Raw genomic sequence first — 21630 nt, forward strand, 5'->3', positions numbered from 1 at the left:
TTTAATAGAAAATAACTGTTTATTTCACAAACAATAGTAAATATTTATTCTTGTTTCATATTTAAAATATGCATTCATGTAATTTCTTTTTTAAATAAACAGTTACCAAATGAAAATCTTTGACATTTCCAGTAATCTTAATATTTATTTTACAAACATATTTTGGTATTTAAAATTGATTAGATTAAATGGTCCAAATAACAAATACACTAAATAAATATGAAAGTTTGCGCATAAACCAAAAATATTTATTATTATAAGACTTTAGAATAATAGTTTATTTCACAACCAAATAAATGTATCTATTTAAATGTTCTTGTCACAGTCAGTTGCCAGGGGTGTAATTCCCATTTGGGACATTAGTGGGCGCTGTTGCTTTGCAATAGTTTGATCGTGTTGCTTGAATAAGTGGACAGAAAGCACAGGACAAGCCTGACGTGCTTGTGTGTGAGTGTGTGCGTATGTGTGTGTGTAAATAGCAGCATAGGATTACAAATGCAAGTAGAGAGCACACCATCACTGTTGTGGCCTCCGGACTTTGGCACACAGTCAATGCAAACATTAAACACACACACACACACACACATGCACACACACACAGACACACTTGTCACTGTATTGTAAATGTGCACAGTTTCATGGTGGCTATTGATTAGCATTATGTACACTTTATTTTTATTTAGATAATCCAGTCTGGCTGTAGGAATGGTGAGTGGGGGCAGTGGATTGAGTCTGGATATTTTACACACAGCTTGGATGTGAAGTCTTTTTTTTTTTATTCTTTTCACAAATTTTTCAATGAAAGGCGCACAAAGACGGAACTGGAGAAGGTGTCGGCTCACATGAGGTTCTGGAAGGAAACAAAAGTAGCAAAGTTAGCGACGCTAATCTGTGATATGTACTGCTTGTTTTTGTGAGACAGTTTTTTTTCTTTGTCTTTGTTGCTAGACAAACTTTACATACATTAACGCATTCACTGCCATTGACGGCTATAGACGTCAACAATTCATTTGAACTATTTTTTATTAGTTTCACTTTTTTTCCCCCACTTTTGTTATCAAGAGTATGAAAACCTAGGAAAAAAGATATTTTACATTTAGAACAGACATAAAAGAGTTAAGTCATGTGATTAATTACAATTGAAAAAATTAATTGCCTGATGCCCCTAACCCTAATTTAAAAAAATAAAATATTATTAAAAATTAGGGGCGTCAAACGATAAGATTTTTAAATTGTAATTAATCGCATGACTTCAATAGTTAACTCACGATTCATCAAAAAATTTATATCTGTTCTAAATGTACAATAAAAAAAATCTAGGTTTTCATACTCCTGTAAACAAAAGTGGAAGAAAAAAATTTAAACTAATAGAAATAGTTCAAATGAATTTTTGACGTCTATAGCCGTCAATGGCAGTGAATGAGTTTTAAGAATGTTTGCAGAATGAAGAATGTCTAGCAGTCAGAGCAACACGATTATGTTTCTGGGTTCTTGAATTAAAATCTTAACTGGCTGCTAAACTGTTGCTCAACAGAAATTAATTTTTTTCACGTTCTTTGTTACTAAGCAGAAATTCAAGCATTTTTAGCTACCGAGGAGACGCATAGAATTAACTAACCCTATAAAGCCTGAAGCATGAAATATATGAGAGAAAATTCAGATTCTTTGTAAATATTAATTGAATTGGTCCTTTTGAACAAACTATCTTTTTGAAAATCAACTTCCACATATGACTTTTGATTTGTGTCATATTTGATACATCCAGTCACAACGCTTTAAATTTCGCAATTTATAACGGTCAAAAATAATAATAGAAAAATATTAAAAATAATTTTAAAAACATATCAAACATATTAGTATTTCCAAAAATCCAAGTATAGGTGTCTCTCCTTTTTCAATTGGTGCAATATTGCAAGGTTGCTGGAAAAGCCATTGGCTGGGTGATACTGCCCTCTAGTGGATTATACGTGCAAAGCGTGTGTCAGATCATATACGTCAGGGGAAAAAAAGATTATACTCATGAAATAGAGGGCTCGAAATGTCTTGTATTTAATATATGTTTGGCGTCATAGGGTTAAAAAAAAATCTCCTTCCTGGTCCTTGTTGCTAAGCAGAATAATCAAAAATCAATTTAGTTTCATCACATTATAACATAACAGAATCTGTCAAACAATGTTAGCTCATCAAACCATTTTTGTTAATGTTTTGCCTGCTTATCAGAAACTTTAAACATAATTGACAATTTTAGCTATTATGTTTGTTGTTAAGCACGACAGAACATAATTAGGAAATGACAAGACTATGTCTTTCCTAATTGAGTCAGTGGTGTGTATAGCTAGCAGCTAGGTGGTTATTAGCGCATGATTACCTGGTCCTTCATGTGTCTAGAAGCTGGCGATCGGGAAACAACGCCGCCGAGCGACCCGTAGTCTGACATCTGGTTGGACGACCCGTACTGGATTACATTCTCATCTGGAGATGACAAGCGGATCACTTTATTTCATTTCTACACATATACAGTATATAGGTTAAACCCTATGTGATTTTACGCCCCCCCCCCCCCCCCCAATCCTGATACGTGGATTGACATAACAATCACATTAAAAGTCACCCAGCTGTTGCGTTGTTATCTTGACAGCCACCTACCCTGTGACGACCATTTTGTGGCTGCTCTGCGGTGGGGGGAGGTTCGCCCGTGGCTTGCGAGCGTGGCAACGTCGGCGGGAGGCTGCGGGGAGTTCCCAATGGGCGGGGGGGCCGGAGGAGGGGGCAGCTCTGTGGCCATGTGGGAAATAAACACCATGCTTAGTTAGAACTGGTATTGGGGAGAAAATAGGCCTGTGGGAGGCAGATGGCGGCCCCCGTGGCCACAGATGGCTTTTGTTGTAATTTAATGCTTAACACTTGAAATATCACCTACTTTATGCAGACTATGTGCAATATATCTGGTGTATGTTTTAAACGAATGCTTCGAGACTTTTTAATCTGGTCCTTTTCATTTTTTATTATTGTATCCATTTTCATTCTGAAAGTGCCTTTCAGAACACATTCACTCCCAGCCATTTTCACTGAAGCAACCCCCTTCGCTCCCGGCTGTTTTACCGGATCTCGCCTGATTTTGCAAGGCTTACAGAATATTGTGTTCTATTGCTATAAAAACATGGAACCTACCAAAAGAAAGCGTAAAAGTCTCTTCTTTCATCAAGGAAAAAAAAAGCAGCTATAGCTAAGTTTCATCATTATTCACAAATCTGTTTAAAACACTGGGGAAAAGAGTTTTTTTGCAACATGGCCCTGGTTGATCTTTTACACTCTGCTGCCACCTGCTGGCCCGATATCGGGATGCGCTGCATGTGGTGTCAACACGCACGGCAGGATTATCTGTTAAGATTATAGTTTGCGTGTCGGCGCATCCTTGCGATTGTCGGGAGGGGAAATTCGGGGTTAAAATCAATTCTGCTGCCGTGGGAACCAGGTTTAACAGTTTTTAGCGTGTGGCCTACTGTATATATTGACACTGATCTCTTCTTTTTAGGAAAGTGCAACATCAATAGAAGGATGCAGACAAGTTCAACAGTAACAGTTAGTGCTTTGACGCCATATGAAGCCCAGGAGAGGCTATTTAAGCTAACTGGCTCACTCACGATAACATCAGCATTTGTCCGTCTTATGATTGGCTGTTCAGAGCAAGCAAAGTTCGACTAGCAAAAAACACACAAAGTGATTAGAGTGTAGAAGTGTTGTGATTCTGGTACAACGTGGCACAGTCGCATGTTGTTATATTGTGTTTTTACAAAATATTGATAGATTCTGTAATGAGTCCTCACTGAAGGGGCCAGTGTTCTAATGCTCTTTGACTGCCCTACTACTGTAGTGTCTTATTATTTTTTCAAGTTCTAACTACATTAGACTCAAGTGTCATGATGGTGCTAAAGCTAAGGCTGGTCGAAAAAAAAAAAAAAAAAAAAACTGGGCCAGATTAAAGACAATGCTACAGGATGAGTCATACCTGCTTGGCTGTGCGGCTCCCGTCTAAGTGTTCCATCCTTGGGGGATTTCTTCTTATTCCTGCATCTGTGCGCCAGAGCCGCGGGGCTCAAATCGCCGAGCGCGGCGGGAGATTGTCCTGACAAGAAAGCGTGGTGATCACCCTCAAGGATCGCAAGAGCTTGAAAAATAAATGTGACACGATTTTTGGCTCACGTGAGGCCCGATTCCAACTGACCTTTGTAGAGGCCGTCGCCCCTCAAGGTTTCCGCCCAGCGGCTGCTGCCGTGGTGCGACTCGGCGGTTTTGGTGAACAGATCCGGGTTGGACTGGGAGAAGTGGGAGTGCTGACGGGCCAGCAGGTCCACGTGCTGCGGACGGGGACTGTCGCCGGGGTTCAGCGCGTCCCGCTGGGGGGAAGACGTGGCCGAGCGGGGCGACTGCAGGGCGGCGGAAGATTCGTCCATCAGGTAAGTTCTGGCGGGCAGCGGGGGACACCAGTCGTCCTCGTCCTCCCCGGAGCTACGAGACAAGGATGACACACAGAATGCACGAGTCAACTGAATATTCATGACATCTGACAAGTGCCTTTTTCTTTTTCATATTTTAAACATAAACTGGATGATTTAACCTACTTTACTGGCAAAGAATGATTTCTGTGGTTTGTTAGCATTAGCATACAGTCGGCTAGATGCTACCATTTTTGTTATGAACACATATTTTATTGGATCCCCAGTTACATATTTGTTCATCTTCAATTTTGTAACTTGTTTTAAGGTATCTGTTGACCTTGTTTTCAATTCTACAGTCACAGCCCAGATAGGTGCATTCCATAAAGCCACCTCGTCCACACAAAGTGCTGTCTTAAGGATACACGTTCAAGTTCTTCAATGTATGTTTCAATAAGAAAATAGCATTCTATAATCTTGTATTTTATAAGAACATGTAATAACAAGAGGCCAACATTTTTACTCAAATAGGAGTACTGTTAGTTTAGCATGATGGGAATCAAGTAAAAGTAAAAAGTCGTCATTTAAATAATTATTTGAGTATGAGTAAAAAATAAATAAATAAGTAAAAAGTACTCAGTAGGGGAAAAAAAGGTACTCAAGTACTTCTTTTTTTTTGTTAAGTAAAAATAACTCAATCAAATCTAAATATACAAAATTTGAAAAATATCACTTAACATGCTAAACAATAATATCAGACAAATAAAAATCATATAAGTGGCCAAATTTGGTACAACATGAACAGTGCTCCCAATAAAGGCACACACAAACAAAGGGAAGACAGTATAAAATAATTTAAAAAAAATCGGTTTCTGAATCGTACTAAATGAGAATCGCGATTTTTATGAGAATCGATTTTTTTGCCACAACCCTAGTAACTAACTTAGCAGTCTCCAAACAAACATTTCTTTACAGTTGCTTCCATTCCAAAGTACCACGAGCACTTTTGTGACCAACACTGTCAATGCCAACAGGCTCAATTAAACGCGGGACATGTCAAGTGCAAAACATAACGAATTAATTCATGCTGTCACATTACGGTTAATGCCATCAGTAAAGACACGGCACGGTCAGAGCGGCCCTGCCCTGCCAGGCCGTTATGTCTGCAATCCAACCTGTCACAAGCGGTTAGAGGAGACGCACAACACTCCGGAAGCACGGAGCGCCGCCTGCAGAAACCACTGCATGTTCATTTGCTAAAGCCGCACTCACTCCAAAAGTTTGCATGGAATAGTTGGACACGCAGATGTTGTCAACTTGAGTCTTGAAACGAAATGAGACTTTTGCAGTCGCCAAATCATCTATTGCCATTAAAAAGTGACTTTTCCAAAAATACTAAAGTAAAGAGAAGATCGATAGCCGTCTCACCTGCGCTGGTCCTCATGGTCCGCCTCTGGGCGACGCCCGTCCTTGTTGGCAGGAAGAGGAAGAGACAGCACGTCCACCCAGGTGAGAGGCGGCGGCGAGCACACCGACCCGGTGGATCTCTGCTTGGCCAGTTTCTCTACCGAGAGTACAATCATGACAACATGCTTCAGTGAACACTTCAGTCCACTTGCTTCATCACCTGCCACAGCATGAAGGACACTCTAACTCATTAGGGATTTTTTTTCTCCCCAGCTTCGAGGACCTCCAATGGGAGGGAGGAGTTAGACATGCCGATACAACGATACTTGTCATTTAATATTTTTTTTTATTTGGTGTTTAATTTGCAACACTTATTCCACAACATGGACTACCGTAGTGGATGATGTCACTTAAATTGAAAATAATTGGATTACAGGGTTACCGCAGGTTGTTAAAAAGCATTAAAATTCATTAAATGGACTTCGCCCCCCCAAAAAAAAAAAGTTAAATGGCATTAAAAAGGATTGAAATTGATATCCAGAAGCATTCATTTTAAATATATTTGTGGAGTCTGGGGACAAGTTGTAATTTACAATGAACAAAATGGGCAGGAGTCCACAAGTTCCTTCTTTTTCCAATTAATTTAGTATTAATTTTATAAGAACAATGTACAACATGAAATGCTAATGCAATCTAGAGGCAGAAAAATTATCTCAAACTAAATCAAATGGACAAATCAATGTTTTACATTCATTTTAACTCTATAGTACTGTATATCTTTTTTTTTTAACTTAGAATTATTTTATAAATGACTATAATTTTTTTTATGAATGAAGTTACAACCATACTTAAACATATTTGTCACATTTTATGTTAATTAACAAGAGTATGAAAAACTTGACAAATTATATTTCAATGTAAATTTAAAACGGATATAGAATAAGTAATATTTTTTTGCGATTAATCGTGAGTTAATTGTGGAAATCATGCCATTAATTATGATTAAAAAAAAATTAACCAACCAACAAGGCTGAGCATTTTGTTTTATATTAACTTGCTATCTACTTATTATTGCACTAGTTAAGAACGGTAAGTTTCTTGAGCTGCAATTCTTCAAGTGCAAAAAAATAATAATCAATTGAATCGAGTTGGGTGTTTACAAACAAAGCAAGGACATGTTATTGTAATGCTGTTCCTCGGCAGCGTGTCCTGCCTAGTTGCCATGGCAGCAAACATTTACTTAACCAATACATTCTGCAACCTTGTTAAGTCCTCATCATGCTCCAGTAACGAAAAGATGACAAAGGAGCAATCAATTCACCGCTGCTCTTCTTGGAATAGTGCAGCTTGGCGTATTCGGAGGTGGAGTGTCCAGACCGGATGGTCCACTGGTCCAGGTCCTGCTCCAGAGCCACCAGGCCACTGTTGGACAGCGCCGGGCTGCTGCTGTACGGGTCGGGCCCCTGCTTGTAGGAGGCGCTGGAGTAGGTGTCGTAGTAGCTCAGCAGGTCTTCCTCGGCCGCCGCCGCCGCGTTGATGGTGCTGTAGATGGGACTGTCGCTGGACGCCATGTTGTGCTTCTCCGAGTGGTAGTTGGCCATACCGACAGCTGCGCGGAAATTTGTGGAACGTTACGCCAGAACGTCACAAGTGGACGTGTTGACTAACCGTTGTAATATTTCTCGGAGTCGAGTTTGCCAGAGCAGCAGTTGATGGAATCTCTGCTGTTGTGGATGAGGTTGGGAGTGGGCCACGAGTCGGCCAGCCACGGGAAGTTGCCCATGTTCGATCCCAACATGCCGGGCCTGAAAGAAGAAAAAATAATAATACATGAATTAAAATCAATAATACTCACCTATTATTGTGCTTGTAGTTTGCATTGGTGTAACTGTGTGCAAATAGGATCGCTATCATTGGAAATATGGAATGGGTGTAACCTAAAAGTGATCAATTTGAATATGGCTTTTGCAAAAAAGTGAAATTCCTTTTATACAGAATCTTTAAACACAAAGAAAAAATGGTTTTCACAAAAATGTCTTCATTTCTACATAAAAAAACATTTTCATTTTATATTTAAATTTATTGAGAGTTCGTGTTAGGAGTAAGCTGCAATCAACAAAATGCTAGAACGAAAATCATGAAAGGGGTGTCAAAATTAGTGCGTTAATTTCGAGGTAAATTAAAGTTCCTTTAACGCCACTATTTTTTTTTAAATGTGTGATTAATGACCGGCCCTTACTTGGAAAGCCTGTACTGGGGGAATTCTGGTCGCAACACAGCAGATACATCCACGTCAAAATGTTGCGGTCATAAATTTCATAATAATGCGTATATTTGAAGAGACTGGGGTCAAGTTGTATTTTACAATTTAAAAAATATGCAGATTTTCACAAGTTACTTTATGTTAAAGATTAGATAGTTCTTAATATGAAAATAAAAACGCACTGAGCTGTCACCGTCTTACAAATGCAACTATGCCACCTAGTGGCAGAAAAATGACCTCAACACAAATCAATATCACACTCGTTTTTTTGACAGTACTGTACATCTTTTTAATCTTAACTAAATTTTCTGAATTATTATGAAACTACATCAATGACTAAAAGATGCAGACATATTTCTATTAGGTTAACATTTTTTCCACTTTTATGTTAACAAACGTATGAAAACTCAGAAAAAATATTTTATTGCACATTTAGAATAGATATAAACTTTGTAATTAATCGCGAGTTAACTATTGAGGTCATGCGATTAATTACAATTAAAATTTTAATCGCCTGACACCCCTAGTAACAAATCATCTCTTTGTTGTAACTCGATAGACTAAGCACGAGTTTCACTCCATTTATTGAGATGCACCTGTATGATAGCATGACAATGAAAACAATAATCAGAATTAAATTTTAATATATATTAAATATATTAAGCATATTCTTTACCCTCCATTGATGATTCCGGATCCTTCACCGTGAGCGAAGCCAACTAAAGGGAAGAAGAAAAAAACTGAGGTTTGGTACCCAAAATGAGTGGCGGGTCCATTTTTCGGTGAGTTGCCAATTAATTGAATTTCAATGATCATACAGCATGTAAGTATGGAAGTATGTACAGTATGTAATGATATACTTTAGTACGTTTGGGTCCCTGGTAGGAAAGAATGTTTCAAAATCAGGCCTTGATCTGTAAAAGTTCGTGAAATGGTACCGAGTTATACTGTACCTGTACAAAACAATCTGGTGACATTGCCGCAACACAGCCAATTATGATAGAAACAATTGTTTTCTTCGTTTTGATTGTCGGGTTCACTGAAGCAACCATCAAAAGTCAAAAGCACAAAGCCTCTTTTCTAACATCAAACAGATGAGTTCATGCACCAGAGGGCATGTTTTAAATTCAAATTGTCACAGGTTATGTCAGTATTGTTTCTTGTTGTCTCATAACAAATACACTTGAATCAGCTGGCAATGACATTAAGCTTTGAGCACGTCCCATGAGGTCTAATAATAAGTTTTCCACAAGTTGTTTTGAAGAAAGCGTGTCAAGCTGGCTTTGTCTTTGTCAGAAGTGACACCTGAAGTCACACTAATCCTTTCCACTTTGAACGACGCCCTCTACTGCAAAAAAGTGTCACATTTCAGACGTTCAACCCGAGTTCACTTTGGCAGGATTTAGACCGCATGGTTCAAATGACACGATGTACAAAATGTACAAAAACTGCTATCTTAAGATGAGTTTCAGCCTTCCTCCAAATGCAAATAAAATCCTGATAGGCATCAGATATTTGCTGACACAGATTGGATATACTGATGATAGAGAGCAAATGAAAAAAACAAAAACCAAACAAAACTAATAAAACACAACAGCAAAAAAACAAACAAACCCAAAACAACAAACACGCCTTGCCGACTGATGAGCTCATTCGTCAGGGTGTCAGCCATCTTGCGGCAGTCATTTGTCAAGATTTTAGCAACAACGCAGATTCACTGTTCTGCTTAGCATTGCACAAATCGTCAATCGATAATACATTGCATGGTATTACTTTTCACAGATAGAAAAAAATGTTTTTTGATGCGCTTAGCCAAGATAACAAAAGCTTAACCCCCCAAAAAATAAAAAACATTGGAATTGTTGAAAATTCTGTTGATGCTAATTGCTCAAGCTAGCCGCCAATCAACAACAATAATTTCTGCTTTGCATTGAATTTGAGATTTTATATGAAATGGTAATTGGGGGTAGGAGGGTTATGGGGCATGACTATTTGCGTTGCGGCTTGGTCTCCAAACCCGCAAATAGCGAGGGTCCACTGCATAAGCATTAAATCCAAATGGGGCCCTCGGACCTGCATTGTAAATACAACTTTTGCCGTCCACTTTTTCATTGCTTACCTGCCGGCGTGTACGCAAAGGACGTGGTGTAGTGGCCCAGCTGCTTCCTGCGGCGATGACGACAGTAGAACCAGCCGCTGAGGCCCATCAGAGCCAGCCAGGCGGCCATCCCTAGCCCGGCAATGAAGGCCGGCTGGCGCACCACCACGGTGATCTGCTCCGAGATGCTCACGTCGCCACCGCCGCCTGTCCTCACGGGCGTGGAGGTGTAGCCCCCCGGCGGAGCTAAGGGAAGAGCACACAGTAATGGCGACTGAATAGGAATCAATCCCTTGCCAGCTGCATGAAAATAAACATCAACAAAACTAACAAGTCAATTAATTTGAGAAATGATAATAAGAATGAAGAGATAATCGTGACAATATAATTAAATTAAGGCACACAACTACGGACGGCTACAAAAATACTAATAGTGATACAAATAGATTCAAAAGTGATAATGATAATCCACATAAATCACTAATTAAAAAACATGATGAAAAACACAAACAAATGGCATATCATAATTCACAGATAGCTATAGCTAGCTAGCTAGATAGAAAACTAGCTAGCTAGGTAGCTAGCTATAGTGAGATAGCAACTAGCTAGTTAGATAGAGAGCTATCTATCTAGCTAGCTAGATAGATAGATAGATAGATAGATAGATAGATAGATAGATAGATAGATAGATAGAATTAAAAAAATGTGATTCAGTAAATCTGAATAAATCCTGTGTTAGCTGAATGAAATTACACAGCTGTGTGTAAATAGATAAAAAAAATGATAAAAATAAATACATGAAAAATTACAAATAATTGTGTAAAAATAAAGAATGCCAACTCTTGCTGTATGGATGCTCCAAACGAAGTTTCATTGTTCCCTTGTGACAATGACAATAAATATTCGGAATCTCTGAAAAATTAAATGATAAAATGATAAATGAAAAAAAAGAAATGATAAAATGATGATATATATAAATGAAATGAGGTTAAATGGAAAAATAAAAATAATTAAAATAAGGGAATTGTAAAATAATTTGCTAGAAATAATGATAAAATAAATTATGTATTAATAAATTAATAAATAGCTAGACAAAATGGTAATCAATGGTAATAAATACATGAATACATAAATAGTAATAAATAAATAAAAAAGTCTTAATGAATAAGATATAAAAAAAATAGAATATAATCAATCAAAAGAAATAAAGCTGATCATATCAAATAACAACCGTACAATTCAGTAAAGTAATCAAGACCCACGGGCGACGGATTTCGTCACGGATGCGTCAGACTCACTGAGGACAAGGTGGACAGCCGAGCTGGGGGCGCCGACGCCTAGGCTGGTGACGGCGGCCACAGTGACGGCGTAGCGCACCTCAGGCAGCAAGCCGTTGAGCAGGATGGACACAACGGCTCCGTCCACCGTTCGGTTGACGTGCTTCTCCTGGTCCAAGCTGCTGCTCACACACCACACCTGAACACAACATATATACAGTTGAACAATTATTTTTGCTGTAATTTTAATAAATATTAAATATAAACAACACTGTATGGTATGAAAACACCCCCCCTCCCCCCAAAAAAAGTACAAATATGTACAAATACATTGATTTTATATGGTGCAATTGTGTAGATTTAAGGGGCATGGCCTAGTGAGTGAAAAAATGTTTATTTGCAGATATTTTTTATTTCTCTTACACATGTGCACATTCCAACATAAGACAAAAATAATAACATTCATGATTCAAATATTACCCGCCCTGCCACCCAAAACAGCCTTTTTTTTTTCATCTGTTGTTAAGTTAAACAAATACCAAATCAATCTAAAACAGTCAAATTTTCTGCGTATTGTTCATATCTTTATTGAAGTGTTAAGGGACCACAAAAAAAGTTTTATTATTCATTAGATATTTTTTTAATTAATCAGAATTGAATTATGCCAATAAAAAAAATCCATATTTGTCAGACCCTACATTACTGCAGCTTTATTGCTTTAATTTTTCCACTTCAGTCAAGTGGCAATGTATCTAAAGCTTGCTTAAAAACAAAACAAAACAAAAAAACACTGAAAACAATGATTTGGTTGCAGTTTACCCGCAAATTCAACTTGTTCTGTTGTATGTATGGCAGCAATTATGTACCTGCCATCTCGTGGAAACACATTAAATTGTTCCGATTTATCATATGCACATTATTTACTATAATATGAATACTGATTCAGTTTTCATACGACTAGGTTTTAGTCCGACTTTTTGTAAAGAATTAATAATGAAAAGTGTGGTTTGCTTTGCTCTGCCTCAGTTTCAGGCATCTGCGGTGTGAAAAAAAAAACAATAGGGTAGTTTTTTTTTTTAAATGGAATAACAAAACAGGCAAAGAAACAGAAAAAGTTATTTTAGAAAGTGGCTTGAGAATTGTTCTCGGTAAAGCATGTGTGCTGCTAATAAGCACACTACTCGTTTTGAGGTTACTGTCATGAATGCATAAAATATAAAAGAAAATACAGTTTGAGGGTGGATGAGAGTGGGGTCGGGGTGTTGAATGTGATGAAAAGTTATACCCACATCAGTATTTAGAGTCCACTTTTAAGCCAGAGGGTGTGTTGGAGCAAACAACGAGTGCTTTAAGGGGATTAAAAGGGATCCTCGCCTGAGGCAGATCACAATCGCACTTCTTCTCATTACTATATCACAGACAGACGTGCGCACGGAATCAAAACAATAAAACTCTGTGCTCCGCTTCAATGTTTTTTTCTTCTTTTCTTCTCAGAAATGAGGCCTGAAGTCTGAGTCATCAGCATGGCGCTCACACTGGGAGAGCGAGCAGATAATCAGAACGCTGCCTTTTTATCAGTGTGCGGAGAGAAGATGACAGGCACAGTGGAGCTGAGAACGCGATGACAACAGCATGTACTGGCAACAGATAAGAGGCCGTGAGTAATCACTAATTTCATAATGCAAGTCTATAAGATACAGAGCGAAGGGGGATGGGGAAAAAAAAAGCAAGTTTGTTCCATTTTCATCTCACCACACCCATCTTCCGCCAATGACTTGTATGTGTGCATTAAGGCTGCGGTAAGGAATAACTAGTGTGCGCTTCTTCCCCTAACAGCATCACTGTGATGAATGCAAAGAGACAGGGGTAGAAATGTCAACAAGCTGACCAAGTTGGTGAAGTTGGTTATATAACATGTAGCGGACAGCAAAAGAAACACTGACAATAACAGGCTCCGAAGCCAATCCAGTCACTACATGCTAAATGCTAATAAGTCATCTGACCATTGAATGACCGTTACTGTGAACAGCAATCTTTCTGATGCTAATGCTAACACAACATATGACAAGTTGCCTGGTGTGTTCAAAATTTAACCAACTATGATTAAAGGAGGCCCAGACCAGGAAAATCTGCACTAGTCAAGGTCAGGAGCGTCAAAGCTACAGCTAGTCCTTCCTTATACAGCAGCTGATATAAGCTAGCTCCACACTCTAAAAACAGTTGGGTCAAAAATAAGCCAACTATGGGTCAATGGACCGATTTGTTACTTGGGTGTATTTTGACCGGACTTTGAGTCAAGAAATTGGTCTTTTAGTGTAAACTAACTCATAAATATTGGTCAGATGCTTTACTTGGATCAAAAAAGTGGGTCATTCTGCATAAAACAACCCAGAAAATTGGGTCCATTATTGATCCAAAATCGGGTTACTTTTTTTTCTTTTTCTTTTAAACTGTTTTTAGAGTGCATGTTTCCAGACAATACTTTTTTTTCCTAGGAGGTACAAGTAGAAAACTTAGGGGCGCACACTCTAAATGAACACAAATCCCGTGTGTGTGTGTGGTGGTGTGGGTGGGGGTGGGGTAGGTGGGGAGGGGGCAAGAAATCTAGCGAGGGTATTATGCAAGGGGCTTACAGTAAGAAATTTATATTTTTCACATTGTGTTCTTAAGGCGTTTACTAGTGCCTGGACAGTAGGCTACCTAGCAGACTGTTTTGGAGACATTCAGCTGTAGACAGCAATCTAGTGCATACTTTTGTAGCCTTTTGACCTTTTGTTTTAGTTGACCTTGAAATTGAGTTAAAAGATCCATTCTCACACATATTTAATGAATATTCATTGTTTATCCATTGAAATTTGAATATTCCTATATATCGATATAGTTGCATAGTGTTTCTTTAATATCAGAAAAGAAAATGTGCTCACCTTGTACTCTCGAATGATGCCGCTATAAGCACTATGAGGCGGCGGCTCCCAGGACACGCTGATACTGGAGCTGTTGGTGAGTTGCACCACCGACACCGCCTGCGGTGCTGCGCTCAAAACTGCAGAGTGATAAGAAAAGAATGGCATTGGTATAATTATTTGTTGTTATTGTCAAGCGTGCACATTCTCCGTTCTGCTCAAGGTTTCTCCCTTAGAGGCAGGTTTTCCTTGCCTACGTTATTTAGTCCTCGTCTCTTAACACGTAGTGTGGTTCGAGACTTGCTCCATGTGGAAAGCGCTCCTTCGCTGCGAATTCTTTACCTTCCTCCGGCGTGCGCAGCAACACCATGAGGCTGTCGTGTCCCTGCAGCTCATTGAAGTACGGCCTTATCTTCACCTCGTATTCAGCATTGCGCAGCAAATCCTCTAAGACGGCGCTGTGCTCCGACGTGGCCTCCACATCCTGGACCAGCCAGGAGCTGCCGATGGTGCGGTAAAACACGCGGAAACCCTGAACGTAACGGGACTGACGGGCCACCTGCAAAGAGTTGGCGCGGAAGAAGCAGAAATTCAGTTCAATCCGATTATGGAGACGCTTTTGGGAAGATAAGCGCGTCTTTTACACTCTGTAAGAACAACTCACGGTCCAAGAAATCTTGGCACTGGTGGGAGACAGAACGACAGGTTTTGACAGGTAAACCGACATCTCGCCGAGTTCTCTCTGCACCTGTCGGTGGTCTACCCCCGTTTCTGGAGGACTTCCATCTGGTATCCGCCCGCAGAGAATTAGCAGAAAAAAAAAGTTGAACTTTAGTTGACATCCAACTCTACTTCAGGGGGAAAAGCAATACAGTGAACTGAAGAAGCAATCAGCTGTTTATTCTCAGAAGAGATTCACCCTGCGTCCTGACAGGCTCCGAGATGGGGCTGGGGTCGCTAAGGCCGTACGAGTTGAGGGCTCTGACGATGAAGAGGTACACGGTGTTGGGCAAGAGCCCCACCACGGTGTGCCGCTCGTGCCGCACGTGGTCGGCCACCGTCTGCCAGGTGCTGCCCACCGATTGGCTGCGGGCGACAATCGATCAAGCCGTCAAACTAAATGCCCTCTCTGCCTTGTGACTTTGCCAAAAAACAAATGAGCCAATTTGCTGACAGCAGGCAAAATGAGACATCATGTCACGCCGAAAGGTGAACCCGGAGGGATGCCTGGTGATGCTGATAATGATATGCACAACATTTTGAATCAGATGCCCTTTGTATCCTCGTGTTAGCATTGTTTCGGTCCCTTATCACAGTATCTGCTGATAACAATGTAATCCGGATAGAACGATAAGAGAGATGAAAGTTGCAGTGGCAATGACATTTGAAATCCAATGCCAACAAATGCTATTACAGTAATAAACTGCAGATACTAGTATTTTCATCAGTATTGGGGAGTATTTAAATATATATTTTAGGTATTTTTGACTTGAATATTTATTTTTCTAAAGACATTTTACTTTTACTAACTATAAGGCTGTAAAAAATGGTCTTAAGTATAATTGACAGCACAAATACTGCGTAATTGTTACTTGTGTACTTAGTAGTCTCGTCTGTACATTTTTTACTTTTACTTAAGTAGTTGGTTCAATAATCATACTATCGCTAGGGCCTTACCGATATGAATACCAATATAATTTTTTTTTTAGGTACGACGTAGACTCCGATATTTGGCAAAATACATTTCTGATAATAGATTAATCTGCTGATTAATTATGAAAATATATAAATAATAAAAAAAAAATTGGTCCATCAAGCGCTTGCAATTAAAAAAGATATGAATTACAGACAGAAAGTTTGACTGTTCTATAATATTGTATCCTTTAGTATTTAGTTAACTTTACAACAGTGAGAACATTCAGCGATTTTTTTTTTTATGTGTGTGCTTTATTGGGGTTGTTAGAAAAAGGGAATGTTTGAATGGCCCAAAAATTCCAAAAAAAGGGAATGTTTGAATGTCATCAGCTTGGACTTATGTTGGAATATTTTAATATATGATAAATAAAAAAAAAGCTAAGCAAAAACAAAAGAAATCTGCCAATTTTTGCCTGTTTTTTGGGACAGGGAACAGGACAGAAGTGCCAATGTGACCACTACAATAACTGTCACCACCCTTCTCTTCTTCCGCAGTGAACCTTCCACTCTCCCTTTTGGATCTCTTGCCCTCAGGCGCCAATGATTCATTGAAAATGATTTGAGATGAAGAGGCCAGGCTTCAATAAGGGGGATAAAAAGCCACGGATTAAAACAGACACCGACACAGTCCATGGTGCATTAAAATAACTGGAGAACTTTTCTTTTAAGATAGAAAAAAAGGGTGGAAAGTGCTGAAGTTAAATATCAGTACTTGGCTTGATAAGCCTCATTAGCGAACCCCCCCCCCCCAAAAAAAGTTTGTAACAATTGTACATTTGAGACTTTTCAACGATAAGATAATGCGAGTTCTAGGGTGACAACAACTGAAAAACCACCGCACGAGATGATGCAAGCTTACCTAATAAAGCGACCTTTGAGTGCAGACTGACGGCGCACATACCTGAAGGCCTCCAGGACGTAGGAGGTGACGGCGGCCCCGCCCTCGTGCGGGTTGGACTGCCAGGTGAGGGTGACGCTGTTTCTGGTCACGTCGGTCACCACGGGCTTCTGCGGGGGTCCCGGCAGCTGGATGAACTCGGAAATTCGGGACGGGGACGACACGGGGCCTTCTGTTGAGGACGAGGACAGTGAGGGAGGGGTTTTGGAGAGGACGTGTAACACGGAGACCAAGTACCTCTGACAGTCAGCATCCCGCTCCAGCTGGACTCCCCCGTGGGGCTGGACGCTACGCACGTGTACATGCCCGAGTCGGCCTCCTGTTGGGCCAAAGTTAGCATTTGAGGATGACACGGGACACAAATTGGGAAAACGACATCAATCTCCAGAGGCCACAAAAATATCGAAGATATAAAACTGCTGACTGGCTACCGCCAAGTTCATTGTAACAATTTCATGGGTTGGAGCTCTCCTGAGGGGGCCCCAGTTAAGCCTTAGGGATCCTGACTGCAGTCAGAACAAACCCCTACAACCAAATTTAATAGGAACTTCTCCGACAGTCCTTGAGTATTTTAAGTTAGGACTGGGGCATAGTGCCAGTTCATCCCTAGTGCAAAATTTGTAAGGTTGTGTGTCTGGGCTGTAATGTCCCTCTCCCGATATGCCCCAATGTGCAGGTATTCGAGTTGTTGTTAGTTGATTGTTTATGTGGCTGTTTGCTGAGGTTTTTGTTTCTCCAAATCCATACTGTGATTACAGGAGCATAGTTTGGGGTTGTTTTTTCCCCTTCCCCTTCCTTATGGGTTTATTTTTTCATCTGAGAAATTGGGGAGCTGCTTTGGCAACTCGTCAGGCTTCACGTACTGTCTCTCTCTGTCGGTCGTTGTTTTTTTTTGTGTCTCTTGGACAAGTTGTACTTGTTAAAGTGAATTTCGTTGTTCTGTACTCGTGACGTGCAGTGACGATAAATTTGTTGTAAATGATATGCTATATTTTTTGGTAAACGTAGCCATGATCGGCGGTCACAGTTTCCAAAAACCCAAACTAATTTGAGACTTGAAATAAAAAAAACAAAAAATTAAAATGACTAGTTGTGCTCATAGCTTTTTTTTTCTTTTCTTTTTTAAACAAACAATATCATAGTTTTAATAGGCCTTAAGCGTGATTTTATTTTATTTTTTTTAAAGCTTGGACAGTGGCATGGAGTATCTCATTTTGTATTTATCTATTCATTTATTTAGTTTTTGAAATTAAATTGGTTATGGTTATAGCCGTGAAAAAATATTTCAGAGTTGCAAGGGGCCACAATACTAGAAATTTTGTAGATTGGACTTTGGGATAATAATAAATGGTGGATACTCTTGGTGAAAAAAAATGGGGTGGTGCAAAATTTCAAAAGGAGAAATAAAAAAAACAGAGTTCAAAAGTTTCAACGGGGCATTATGCTAGAAATTTTCAAGACTGAACAAAGCCTAGTAATAATAATAAAAAAATAAAAATAAAATAATAATAATGATAATAAAAAAAGTATTTTTTGAGAACCGGTTTGCAGTAATTTGATTCCAAGGAATTGTTTGTTTAAATGCCTGACAGTTTACATAACATGCAAATATGTATTTTTGTTCTGATCTCTACCGTTTATATCGTCATTTTGATGTGTGTTTAGTGTGGCAGACTTCTAGGGTTATAAATAATTGTTTTGAGAATAAATGTAATATCAGTCTGTAAAATAATTTGCCCCTCAACCTCTCCAGATGCTTTTGTATTTGTAATTGTAAACATAAGTAACCCTGTGTGTCACTGTAGCAGTTAGTATCCGGAATGGAGTTGCCCCGCCCTGCCCCGCGCCACGCTGCACTGCCGCAAAGATCCAGAGACCAAATGAGATCATGCTCCGCAGTGTTGACCTTGGCGGCGTGCAAGCACGTGAACATCTTTAGATGACTTCAGCTTGTCAATGAAATATTGATGCCGCGATGTCGGTGCAACGGCGGGGTAAATATTTTTAGTCCCTGACACGTCATCTTCATCTCTATTCTTTTTTCTTTTTTTTTTCTACTCCCTCAACACCCATTCGACGCTACACTAATGCACCTCTTCTGTTCCATTGAGCACATTGCCATGGCAGATCAACCCCCTCCTCTTCGTCTTCCTCTCAGCGGTGCACTGGAGCAAACCTTAATGCTAAGTTTGCAAGAGCAGCCAATAAGCAGGCCTTTTAATTAGAAGCCAGTTGGATGATTAATCGGCTATCTCCAGTCAATTAAGGATAAAGGATGCCGCCTCTCCAACCTCCAGGTGAGGTTACGAAACCGATAGCGCCTACTCCTTCATCAAAGCCCAGAGCATTAGCATTTGCAAACAGGAGCTTTCATTAACATTACAATTATACACCACGTGAACACGTAATTGCAACGGGGAGAGATACGTGCCACCTCGGAGACATCACTCTTCAAAACTCACTCTGAATGTTATGAACCCAATTGGAATTTGGCATGTAAGATGTGAATTGGGGAGAAAAATTAAAAGGGGGCTTTAGCTTTAACGTGAAGCCAATTACGAGACTTTAAAACATTTTAGGATTTGGTTTTGAGATCATCATAAAACGCTCTGTTGTTGCCATGGTCACCTGGATCAACACCTTTAATGCTCTTTAATATTATTGGGCCAGCTAGGACACAACTCTAAACATATATAACATCTGATGCTAACTTTATTGATGTTCAACGAGTTGCCACAATCAAAGTCAATTGATCGCCAATCAGGTGAATTTGTGTTTTACAAGTTCCAACTCACCATTAGTGTTGGCAAAAAAAAAAAAAAATGTGTTTGGCTTTTTCTTAGGCTTTTAAGTAGTGGTGTCAGGTGATTAACATTTTTAATCGCAATTAATCGCATGACTTCAATAGTTAACTCACGATTAATTGCACATTTTATATCTGTTCTAAATGTACAAGAAAATGTACAATAAAATATAGGTTTTCATATCTTGTTAATATAAGTGAAAAAATGTTCAACTAATAGAAATATGGCTGCATCTTTTAGTCATTGATACAGTAATGTCATAAAATTGAGTTAAAATTATAAAGATGTACTTACTGTACTGTAAAAAACGAGTGTGATGTTGATTTGTGTTGAGGTAATTTTTCTGCCACTAGATGTCATAATTGTTAAGATGTCGGTGACAGCTCACTGTATTTTTCTTTTCATATTAAGAGCTATCTAATCTTTAACATGAAGTAACTTGTGAAATTCTGCTCATTTTTAAAATTGTCAAATACAACTTGACCCCAGCCTCCACAAATATATGCATTATTATTCAATTTATTACTGCTAAATTTTGATATAGATGTGTCTGCTGCATTGAGACTGGAATTCCCCCAGTACAGGCTTTCTAAATAAGGGCCGTCATTAACTCTTTGACTGCCAGACGTTTTCAGAAAAGGGATGCCGTGGGTGCCAGCCGATTTAAGCATTTTGACTGATCTTTCAAGGTCCACATAAAATTATGTGTTTGGGCTATGGAAACACATACTACCAAATGAAAGATTGGACTCTCATCTTTCATCAGAAAAAAAAAGTTTGTTTGTACCTTATTCCTTTTTTGAGTAATCAACAATAGAAAATGGTTAGTTTCACCTCTGTTTTGAAACAAACGTCTTTGGTACTCCTCCATAGGATTTTACTAAACGTTATTTAACGTTTTTGGCAGTCAAAGAGTTAATCATGCGTAAAAAAAATAGTGGCGTTATAGAAACTGTAAATGAACTCAAAATTAACACACTAATTTTGCCCCCCCTACTTTTAAGCATACCCCACCCACTGTTGCTCACCTCTATGTCTCTTATTTCCAACGTGCCATTCTCCGCCAACATCAAGCGAGCGTCGTTCCCCTCAATCGTGTCTCCGTCCTTCTCCCATGAAATCTTGACCGAGGATCCTCCGATGACTCGGCAGTGCAGTCGGGCCGTGGCGCCCCGTGACAACGTGTGATTGGCTGGACCTTGGCGAATGATTGGGGGGATCTGGCCTGAAGGTCCTACCATTGAGGGATAAAGATCTTTTCATAACAATGACCTCCATCATTGGGTTTGTGAAAGGCATTTTCTTACATCTTTGTATAAAATATTAGTTTGGTGAGTAATTTAGTGCCAAAGCATCTGCCACCTGAAAGTATTTCTGCTGACTAAGAACCTATATTATGCTGTGAACGGTCAAGCTAGTCTGGCAGGATCTCGTTAATCGTACCTCCTTCCACCTCCAGCAGGGCCTTGCTCAGCACACTTCCCGCCACACTGATGGCCTGGCAGATGTAGAAGCCCGAATCCTCCGGGTGGACGTCGGTGATGGTCAGCTCCCCTTTCATGGATACGGAGTAACGACCGGACTGGGATGGCGGTTGGCCAGGGAACAGCAACATCTAAAAAACGCGCCAACATGACAGACAGTCGTTAAACGGTTACGATGACCTGCCCTTGTTAATAAAGCGAGGTAAAATAACCATGTTGATGGATGCTGTTCCACTCCAGTCCTCTAGGTGGCAATGAAAATTACAAATCCACACAGATTATAGGGTCAGACACTGGGATTGAAAGAATTACATTTGCCACCATTCTTAAATTAAGGGAGGTCTGTTTTAGAGGGATAGGCGCTA

The 21630-nt window shown here is 39.5% G+C and overlaps 1 protein-coding gene across 2 annotated transcripts in view; it reads right to left on the reverse strand.

The window, feature by feature from the left end:
* Positions 1-21630, reverse strand: part of LOC144052138 (roundabout homolog 2) — a 56680-nt gene that overhangs the window by 856 nt on the left and 34194 nt on the right. For both annotated transcript variants that reach the window (XM_077565983.1, XM_077565985.1), the window contains exons 7-25: positions 21225-21396; positions 20810-21015; positions 17215-17296; positions 16981-17149; positions 15304-15470; positions 15049-15170; positions 14727-14943; positions 14406-14524; positions 11503-11680; positions 10226-10450; positions 8783-8825; positions 7512-7648; positions 7165-7452; positions 5865-6000; positions 4226-4509; positions 4010-4126; positions 2647-2775; positions 2369-2472; positions 1-850 (exon numbers count right to left, since the gene is read on the reverse strand). The exon at positions 1-850 is cut by the window's left edge and continues 856 nt beyond it. In XM_077565983.1, the coding sequence (XP_077422109.1) occupies positions 839-850; positions 2369-2472; positions 2647-2775; positions 4010-4126; positions 4226-4509; positions 5865-6000; positions 7165-7452; positions 7512-7648; positions 8783-8825; positions 10226-10450; positions 11503-11680; positions 14406-14524; positions 14727-14943; positions 15049-15170; positions 15304-15470; positions 16981-17149; positions 17215-17296; positions 20810-21015; positions 21225-21396 (2907 nt within the window). In that variant the 3' untranslated portion in view covers positions 1-838. The remainder of the gene's footprint in view (positions 851-2368; positions 2473-2646; positions 2776-4009; positions 4127-4225; positions 4510-5864; positions 6001-7164; positions 7453-7511; positions 7649-8782; positions 8826-10225; positions 10451-11502; positions 11681-14405; positions 14525-14726; positions 14944-15048; positions 15171-15303; positions 15471-16980; positions 17150-17214; positions 17297-20809; positions 21016-21224; positions 21397-21630) is intronic.

Source organism: Vanacampus margaritifer, chromosome 5, assembly GCF_051991255.1.
Source record: "Vanacampus margaritifer isolate UIUO_Vmar chromosome 5, RoL_Vmar_1.0, whole genome shotgun sequence".
NCBI classification, from domain to species: domain Eukaryota; kingdom Metazoa; phylum Chordata; class Actinopteri; order Syngnathiformes; family Syngnathidae; genus Vanacampus; species Vanacampus margaritifer.